Raw genomic sequence first — 10,834 nt, 5'->3', positions numbered from 1 at the left:
AGAATTCATGTTCATATCTGCCAATATTCTAAGGTGAGCATTGGTGAGGTATTTTTTTTAATATTTTATTAGCTTAACATCAGTTGAGATTTACAGTTATTCAATAATATTGTTGTTATGATTTATTTTTTACTAGAACAGTAACACTCTGAGTTACTGAATATTAAAAGACTAATGTAATGCTAAAAGAACTAAATATAAGGTGTCAACATACTCCAGCTTTAAAATGTCAAGAGAAGAAAAAATAAAATAAAAACAGATCATCCAATATTGCTAAACATGAATATGAACCTTACAACACATGACTTCAGCTGTGGTTAGCTTGCTGAAGAGTCCAATTTCCTTTTTAAGTGGCAGTAAAAGCAAATAAATATTGGATGGTTGTTTTAAATTTCATAATAACACATTGTAACTAGAAAACATCTCACCTACTTTTACTCTTTAGAGTAGACTTCTTGCAATCATTTCACGAAGAAGTTTCACCGCCTTATCATTTCTGTCACTTTCAAACAAAGCACGAATGATAATTTCATAAGTTACACCATTAGGAGTGCACCCGTTGTCTTCCATTTTTGAGAGTAAGGACAATGCTTCATCAAAAAAGCTCTCTTTACAAAGCCCATTAAACATCACATTATACATTTTAACATCTAAATGATAGCCCTTAACCACAAGATCATGAAAAATCTCTTGTGCATCCTTAAGTCTTCCATTTTTGCATAGTCCACCAACAAGTATAGTGTACGTATACATATCTGGCTGAATTCCTTCGTCTTTCATCTTTGTTAACAACGCAATTGCCTTGTCAACCTGATGGATTTTGCACAAAGCATCCAATAAAGAATTGTAGGTGATCACATCAGCAGGTTGGCCTCTGTTATGCATTTCATCTATTAGATCCCAAACATCAGAGATTCTTCCCGATTTGCAAAGACCATCAATAAGTGAACTGTATGTAACAGTATTAGGAGTGATGTTTTTTAAATGCATTTCTTTGAAAAGTTTCACAGCTTCATCCACCATTTTATTCTTACATAATCCATTAATCATGACACTGTAGCTATGAACATTAGGAGTCACTCCCCTTAGAGAAAGAGTGTTGAATACATGATTGGCCTTGTTGACTTCTTTTACCAAGAAATACCCATCCATCAAAGAATTATAAGTAACAACATTAGGTTCCACACCTTGTTTTATCATAACAGGTAACACACTTGTAGCTTTTTTCATCTCTCCTTCCTTACATAAACCATCAACCAATGTATTAAAAGTACGAACATTCGGGGTGATGTTTTTCAATGTCATTTCATTTAACAAACCAACTGCTTCTTTCATTTGACCCACAATGCAAAAACCATGTATTAAAGTACTGTAAGTGATCACATCAGGAGAAATTCTTCTAACAAGCATTTCAGAATATAAATCACACGCATCAATTACTAATTTATTCTTGCATAGACTATCCATAATAGTGTTGTACATTACTACGTCAGGTCTAACACATTTCTCTTCAATCTTTCTAAGAACCTGCAAGGCAGCTTTTGTTTCTCCGGATTTACATAACCCGTTGATCAATGTCCCATAACTAACATGATTAAGATGAAATCCCTTTGCTATAACATCGTCATGAAAGTAAAGGGCTTTCCTAACCTCGCCATTAAGACAAAGACCTTTGATAAGTGTAGTTAACGTTACAGTATCAGGTTGAAAACCTAGCTTGAGAATCTTGGCAATTACAGAAAATGCAAAATTGAGTTGATTCAAATGGCAGAAAGAATTAATCAAGATGTTTAAAGTAACAATATTAGGTTGAATTTCTTTGATTTCCATTTGATGAGAAAATGAAATAACAGTGTTGAACTGATTCATCTTAACAAGGGAAGATAAAATCTTACCGAATTCGAAGATGGGTTGGGTAGGGTTATTCATATGGAGAATGTGATTGAATGATGAAACAGCATCATCAAAATTATCAATGAACGAAGGAAGAGGCTGAATGTGCAATCGACGAATTGGAAGAAACGAATTGGGAGTGGGAAGAGAGAGAGTTGCGTACCTTAACTTTCTCATAGTGAGAGTAGTTTGGTTGCAACGATTATGACGGCAGTTTCTAAACACTGACAGTGTAAATGAATGTATGTTGGATTTAGCTTTTGCATTCAGTTTCTAAAAGAATGGTTAATTTAGTGGAATCAGTTTCCACTAAATTAGAAAATCTTATATAACTGGATTTAAATTTTACAGAGTTGCCTTCATAAAAACAAATAATCAGAAAATATATTTTTTAAAAGTGTAAATTTAATACTCGACCATTTTTTTCTTTTACAAAGCTACTTTACGGTTGCAACGATTATGAATGCCGTTTCTAAACACTGACGGTGTAAAACTGTAAATGAATTTTGGATTGGGTCTTCAATCTTCACTATTCCATTCAGTTTCTAAAAGAATGGTGAATTTCGTTGAATCAGTTTAAGTAAGATACCCAGAACTGTATCATTTTAAAATTGGTCTATGACTTTATGAATATTTTAAAAAAGTCCTTGACTCTTTTTAAGTTTTTTAGTCATATCGATTCTTTAGTGAAAGATATTAAAATTTGAGGACTCAATTGAAAGTAAGTAGGTTAAATATAGTAAATAATTTAAGAATTTGATAGAGTCAAAAATCTTTTTGAAATATTTATGTTATGGATCTATTTGAAAGCGTTCCACAAAGTCAGCGACTAATTTGGTGGTCATTCAACCGGACACAAATACTTACTATATTGGACGCCATTACCGAGTTTTCAATCCAACTCATTCATTTGTACATGAGTTTCGAATGATTATTATCAATTCGTCTATTAGTAAAAATGAAAATTAATAAAGAGTTTTTTTCTGGTTAAAATTAATGACGAGTTTTAATTAATGTTTTTTTTTACATAGTTTGAAATTTTCTTTTTGAGTAAAATAAAAAAGAGTTTTAATTTCATGTAAGCATTTTCGAGCAACCCATACACACAAAAAAATGTGAGCATGTCTACTTGTCAAAATTAAGACTTTGATTCATCAAGTGACAAGACCCTAGAACATTCAACGAGACTCCACTTCATTGATAATATGATTTTTGTGTGCGATAAAAAGGGAAAATATAAATGATTATTTTTCTTTAGTAGGTTTATCATGGTAGGTAATCATACTTGAATGTTGTGAGTTTATTTGCATATTTATCCTTTACGTTTTTTAACGACCTTGAATGATATACTCAATCAATTTAAACAAATGAACATCAATTTGTTTTTGTCAAAAAAAAAAAGAGAAGGTAACACTAAAACTTCATAAACTTTTACAAGTAAAAGAATAGAGATTTAAAAAATTATATTATTTAATTGAATAAAGGTACCATCCACACACAACATGGAAGATTAATCTCCTCAAGTTAACTGAGATTCATTTAATTTAACTTGGAAGATCAGAATTGGATCCTTATGTTCCATGAATCTTTATGTTCACAATCTGTGAATCCCAACTCATGCATACAAAATATATTTCAAAATGATATTTGGACTTGTAACCATCTGACAACACAAATTGCAGGATAAATTCAAACCATTAACAACACCAATTGGATTCACTTCAATTCAGGTTCTTTCTCTGAGCAAACTGCAATCAGCTTCCCAGTGTCTTATCCTGTCTACTACACCTCCTGCAGCTCCTGAGTTTAACTGGAACTTACTCCATTGTTTTTTCTTTGTCCACTTGAATAGTGAATTGTTAAACTGAAGTTGTCGCGGCTGGCGCGGTATGTTTTTAACGATGGACTCAACTTAAGAGCGTGGCTGAAGTCTGAAAGTCATAAAGTGAAGAAATCAGAAAGGCTGTATATATTTAAACAGATTTTGGAATTGGTTGATTTTGCACACTCTCAAGGATTTGTCTTGGAAGACATAAAACCATCTTCTTTCGTCTTATCGCCTTTGAATAAAATTAAATACATTGGTTCATATAGCCAACATGTGTTTGATGACCAAAAATCATGTTTCACCTTATTTAAGTCATGTCTTAAGGCCATCATGACCTGCAATGGAACAAGGAAAATGCCTTGGGAATAAGATATCCGTGCATATGCCAGAATTTGAGTGCAAAGAAGCAAAAGCTATGTGAAGAGACAACATCTCTTAAGGAGCAGCATCACTTCAACTGTATGTTGAAACAAAAATCTTTTTGATGAATGTTTTAATGATAACAAACCTTATGGAATAAACACTAAGTTTTATGAATAGTAATCTACTGACGTTTGCACTTAAGTCTTTTCACAGAAGTTGACAAGAAAGAAGTCTCTTACAAGTGCATATATATACTTATTGGAAGAATACCAAAACAATAGTATCACAAGCTCAAAGAAGATATAAAAAGAATATTGTTTGAATCAAATGAGTGTTGATTGAAGATTCAACAACAAGATGAATTTTTATCAATTGACTCATCCTCGTCACCACATGGTTTTCAACAAAGCCTTTAAGATTCGAGGAATAAAGGGTTACTATTTGAAAGGCATGCCTAAACTAAAACATCTCAAAGATACTCAATGGACAAGAGACATTGTGTGCAATCACCAAGAGAAATTATGAGATAAATCGCATCATCAACAAAATAATTCAAGGTTAGCTAACCAAGAATTTATTGTCATCTCATATAGAAGAGAACATTATCAACTCCGATGAAAGAATGTTCTCATGATGAAGATGCATATTACACTCGAAATTATTCTCATCATTTCATCAAAATGATTAGAATCAACTTTGAAGAGAAATCAATTCATGAATGAATTATCTATTAAGTCACTCATTAATGATATTGGTTGGAGAAATATCAAAGAAGAAAATTCATACTTGGAGATTCTATCATAAAAGACTTATGATGGTCCAAGAATCTTCCATCACCATTCAAGATTTGATTTGGAGAATAGAAATCAATCAAAGGAAGTTTGACTTTGAGAAAAGTTTCTTATGTTCCTACAAATATCATTCTGGTCATACAAAGTGAAGAAGACATCCTCATTTGATGTTTTTAAAAGGTAACAAAAATATTACAATTATTATTTTGTTATCTACTAATGTGTTTTGTGAGAATTGTTTCATGAAGAATGTTCTTGTTAAAGAGAAGAACATTCTGAGCTTATAAATAATCTCATCAAAGCAAAAGAGCAAAGGACATAAATGGACTTTTTGGTACAAAATCAAGAAGCAAAATATTCCCTATGTCTCACCAAAAGAAGATACTTGGCACACATGACATAAATAGAATATCATATGATTACATAAAGGCCTTGCACCTAGAAAAGAAATGGAAAAGCACGTGCCAAAGAATAAGAAGAAACAAAGTTGTTTTACAAAGAAAGAATGTTCTCAGAACATTCTGGTGAAACTACAAATATGAGAACAAAGTTGTTTTACAAAGAAAGAATGTTCTCAGAACATTCTGGTGAAACTACAAATATGGATAAGGATGAAGTCATTCAATCATAGCCAATTACAACTCACGTACAGTTGTATTACAACCTTATGCTAGCTGTCTCAAAAGGCAAGAATGAAGAGAATGTTCTTTAGAACATTCTTCACTTGAAAGAACATATTTTTTGCAACACTTGTGCATCAAGCAACAAAAGGCAAGAGCACATGGGCTGTTTTACATACAAGCTTCACAGCTATATGTTCATGTATAATTTCAAGTGAGTCTTAAAAGAAAGAAGAAAAAATCTAAGCTTACACAACAAAGAATGTTCTCAGAATGGTCTGGTGAAGGTACAACAAAGATAAGGACAACATCACATGGCCACCACATCACAGCTGGCTCAATATCACACGTTTGCTTGCTACAAACAGCTGGAACTCAAAGAATGTTCTCAAGAACATTCTGCAACTCACAAAGAGTTTATTTTTGCATCCTTGCACTTCAAAGAAGAAAAACACACGCACATGGGATGTTTTATGGAAGGACAACACAGCTGGCTTTGTCTTTGAAGCATGAAGTTCAAAGCTTCTATAAATGCAAGCACACCTCCACTAAGTTTCTCAAGAGCTTGAAAAGAAGAATACAAACTCTCTCAAAGAAATATCTATTTCTCTCTCACGTGAATATCAATCAAAAATATTCATCAAAGTTCTTCAAGCTCTTCAACTACTACAACAAACAAACTTCTACTCTTTCACTAGATTTGGATCATAATCTTTTAATTTTGTTTTATCATAATCTCAAACAAGTGTTGAGAAAATAGGATCCACAACATAAATCTCTTACAAACACAAAGTGTATTTAGATCTCAAGTCTATTGGGCTTAATAGTTTGAGATAGGACTGATCTGGTGTGATCAAGAATTGTGACTAGACTGATCTGGTGTGATCAAGAACTGTAGTGCTACTAAGGACGATTTGGTGGCTTGAAACTATAGTGGAAAAATCTCACACTGAAAGTGTGGGGACTAGACGTAACCCACATTGGGTGAACTAGGATAAATATCCTGTGTCATCTTCTAACTCTCTCTCTCTCTCTCTCTCTCTCTCTCTCTCTCTCTCTCTCTCTCTCTTTAATTGATTAAACACTAAACACACACTATCACTTTAATCAATTAATTATCCAGAACATTCTGGTCCTTAAATAACTAATAATATATTTCCAGAGTTCTCTGGTCCTAAATTAATAATTAATATTGTCTTAATTACTTTATATTAATCCAGAGTTTTCTGGTCCTTAATTAAATATTAATACTGTATTTATTTCAGTTATATATCCAGAGTATTCTGGTCCTTTACTGCTTTATTTATTTCCGTCCTTTATTCCAGAACTTTCTGGTCCTTTTATTTATTTTATTATCCAGAGCACTCTGGTCCTAACATTATAATATTTTATTATTATTAACACTAACCAAGAATTTTCTTGAGCATATATGTTTATTTAATCTTCAGGAATAATTTTTAAAAGGGTCACAATTCAAACCCCCCCTTTCTTGTGACTATTTCTTACACTTCACTGTATTCATGGCTGTGACACAAACATGTAAATGAATATAAGCTAGATACCTATTGGTCACGGCCTCGTGGGTAAAAGCAGATGCTGACAAGAAATTTAAATGAATAATTCTTATAGTTTAAGATGTTTCATGTGAACGCAGCAGGGTGCGATCGAAAAACCAAGACAGTAAAACCTTAATGTAGAAGCTTATAATCAATAAGTTGATATCATTAGTCGTTAGATTTATGCAACATATATTACGCCCTTAAGTAAATGACAACCACACACATGCATGAATGACTTTAGTATTAGAGACTGAGAAAGTAGACTGATATCTATATCTATAAAATTTTGAAGCAAAACCAATCACTAGTAAACCTTAAAATAATTCCCTGGTGTTAAATCAAATACAGGTTTACCATCAAATTCAGAATCAAGCAAAGGATTCAAATCCATACAACCAACAAGCAACTGTGATCATAATCATGCCATTTCTCTTTGATGACTGTTTTCAGAACCTTTATCGCACAAGCCAGATTGATAAGTTAAACAAAATCAACACATTTTTCAAGCTTTAGAAATCTCACACAGGCTATAATAAACTGGGTTTCCAATAAGCGTTTGTAATAAACTTGTTGGCTGATTTTCCAATCAAACATAATGATATACACTCATAAAGAATTCAGTTAACAGAAATTGGGAGGGATAAATATGCAACTGCATTTTAAAAGAAAAAGTTATGCAACTGTATAATTGTAATTTTATAGACTAGATTCATACATTTTATTAGACTTATAATAGATTGGAGATTTGACGATCAGTAATCGGTGTGTTATGCAGCGGTATCGGATACATGTCGGACACGATTCTTCACCATTTTTGGAGTATCGGGGCTTCAGAGACGATAATCAAAAGCTGTTGAACGGAATTTAGATTATAGAAACTGGAAGAGTTAAAAATGCAAATGAAATTTATAATAAGAAAAATGTATTTAATTGCTGAATCAGACCGCTGTATACTGACTAGATTTAGAAGCCGAACTCCCAAATAATTTACGTGATTGTAAACTAACCAGAGCCTTGATACAAGAGGTCAGACCAACAAATGGAGGACTATTTTGACGAGCATTAATTATATATAAAACTAGAAATTCAGCAAACTTGGCAAATGGAAAGAAAATGTAAACAATATTGTTGTGTGATCCCGAGAGAAAAATTGAAAAACCTGCATTAAAAGAGAAATCATGAAGATGTCTGCGGACAACTAGCTTAGGGGAAAATTCACTCAAACCAACTTTTTGCAGATCGTTGTTAGTCTGGCCTATGAATCTCAAAATTCACTAGAAGTTGATATAAAAAGTGTTAAGTATCCAAATGAAAGCATTAGTGACTCAGCAGATTGAGAAAGAATTAAATGTTCATATCTGCCAATATTCTAAGGTGAGGTATTAGCTTAACATCAATTGAGATTTACAATTATTGAATAATATTTTTGTTATGATTTATTTTTTACTAGAATAGGAACACTCTGAGTTACTGAACATTAAAAGACTAATGTAATGCTAAAAGAACTGAGTATAAGGTGTAAACATACACCAGCTATAAAATGTCAAGAGAAGAAAAAATAAAATAAAACAGATCATCCATTATTGTTGTTACAACATCAATATGAACCTTACAACACATGACTTTTACCTAAAACTTCAGCAGTAGTTAGCATGCTGAAGAGTCCAATTTCCTATTTAAGTGGCAGTAAAAGCAAATAAATATTGGATGCCTGTAACTAGAAAGCATCTCACCTAGTTTTACTCTTTAGAGTAGATCTCTTGCAATCATTTCACGAAGAAGTTTCACCGCCTTATCATTTTTGTCGCTTTCAAACAAAGCACGAATAAGAGTTTCATAAGTTACTGCATCAGGAGTGCAACCGTTGTCTTTCATTTGTGAGAGTAAGGACAAAGCTTCATTGAAAAAACCCTCTTTACAGAGTCCATTAATAATCACAGTATACATTCTAATATTTAAAGGGTAGCCCTTAAATAGAAGATCCTGATAAACACTTTGTGCATCCTTAAGTCTTCCATTTTTGCATAGTCCATCAACAAGTATAGTGTATGTAAACATATCTGGCTGAATTCCTTCGTAATTTCATCTTCGTTATTAACACAATTGCCTGGTCAACCTGATGGATTTTGCACAAAGCATCCAATAATGAATTGTAAGTGATCACATTAGCAGGTTGGCCTCTATTATGCATCTCATCTAAAAGATCCCAAACATCAGACACTCTTCCCGATTTGCGAAGTCCATCAATAAGTGAATTGTATGTTACAGTATCAGGAGCCATGTTTTTTAAATGCATTTCTTTGAAAAGGTTAACAGCTCCATCCACCATTTTATTCTTACAAAATCCGTTAATCATAACACTGTAGCTATGAACATTAGGAGTCACTCCCCTTAGAGAAAGAGTGTTGAATACATGTTTGGCCTTGTTGACTTCTTTTACCAAGAAATACCCATCCATTAAAGAAGTATAAGTAACAACATCAGGTTCCACACCTTGTTTTATCATAATAGGTAACACACTTGTAGCTTTTTTCACCTCTCCTTCCTTACATAAACCATCGACCAATGTATTAAAAGTAAGAACATTCGGACTGATGTTTTTCAACGACATTGCATTTAACAAAGCAACTGCTTCTTTCATTTGACCCACAATGAAAAGACCATATATTAGAGTACTATAAGTGACAACCTCAGGATTAATTTTCTTGACAATCATTTCAGAATACAGTAAAAGGGCGTCCGCAACAAGCTTATCCTTACAGAAACTATCAATGATTGTATTGTACATTACCACATCAGGTCTAACCAATAATAACCCTTCAATCTTTCTAAGCAACTGCAGGGCAGCTTTTGTTTCTCCGGATTTACATATCCCGTTGATCAAGGTCCCATAACTAACCTCATTAAGATGAAATCCCTTTGCTATAACATCGTCATGAAAGTGAAGGGATTCCTTAACCTTTCCATTAAGACAGAGACCTCTCCAGAAGTGTAGTCACTGTTACGGTATCAGGTTGGAAACCTAGTTTGAGAATCTTGTTAAATTCGAAGATGGGTTGGGTAGGGTTATTCATATGAAGAATGCGATTGAAGGAGGAAATGGCATCATCAACATTGTCAATGAATGAAGGAAGAGGATGATTGAATGTGTATAATCAACGACGAAGAAGAAGAGAATCTGTAGACGAATGAACAGAGACGAGAGCTGAGTACCTTGTTAACCTCAACAAATTAGATGAAAATGACATTGCTTTGTGTTGTTTTGAAAACGAACTTTATTCATCAGAGTTGCAGCCGGAAATACCATATGCTGTCACGGTGTAGGTATGTTTAGGGGTGGACAAAAAGAACCATGAATCGAACCGAACCGCGCGAACCGAACCGAACCAAAAATATCCGAACCATTATAATGGTTCACGAACCGAACCGTTAATTTATTAACAGTTCTTGAACCATAACCGAACCATCTTGAACCGAACCGAACCGTCTGAACCGAACCAAACCACTTGAACTGTTTTTTTTTTTTAAGGAAACCACTTGAACTCTTTGTTGGATCTTTCCAAAAAAACAACTTATTTAAAATAGCTTATTTTAAAAAGCTTATTTTATGCATTTTAAAAACAGCTTATTTTATGAAAACAACTTATTTTAAAAAAACAGCTTATTCATTCTTAAACTTGCAATTCTGAGTCTATCATGAAGTTACACAGTTTTTTTGTAAGCGAAGTAATTCAATTTTGACACCTTAATTAGAAAGCATCCAAGGGTGTTCTCAAGACT

The 10,834-nt window shown here is 33.0% G+C and overlaps 1 protein-coding gene and 1 pseudogene across 2 annotated transcripts; both read right to left on the bottom strand.

Annotated features, from left to right (window-relative positions):
- Positions 1–229: 229 nt before the first annotated feature.
- LOC146917914 (uncharacterized) lies at positions 230–2,196 on the bottom strand. The gene has a single exon (XM_085716671.1). It carries the CDS (start codon positions 2,068–2,070, stop codon positions 442–444), a length of 1,629 nt encoding a protein of 542 aa, XP_085572797.1. The 5' UTR covers positions 2,071–2,196; the 3' UTR covers positions 230–441.
- A 6,344-nt stretch (positions 2,197–8,540) lies between these two features.
- Positions 8,541–9,987, bottom strand: LOC146917913 (uncharacterized; annotated as a pseudogene). Its single transcript, XR_015013547.1, has one exon. The product of XR_015013547.1 is annotated as an uncharacterized LOC146917913 (transcript).
- Between the last annotated feature and the right edge of the window lie 847 nt (positions 9,988–10,834).

This window comes from Medicago sativa, chromosome 6 (assembly GCF_051527215.1).
Source record: "Medicago sativa cultivar Bolivia chromosome 6, Bolivia_mono, whole genome shotgun sequence".
Lineage (NCBI taxonomy): Eukaryota > Viridiplantae > Streptophyta > Magnoliopsida > Fabales > Fabaceae > Medicago > Medicago sativa.
Note: the sequence above shows the minus strand (reverse complement) of the source record. Positions and strands in the feature narration are given on the sequence as shown.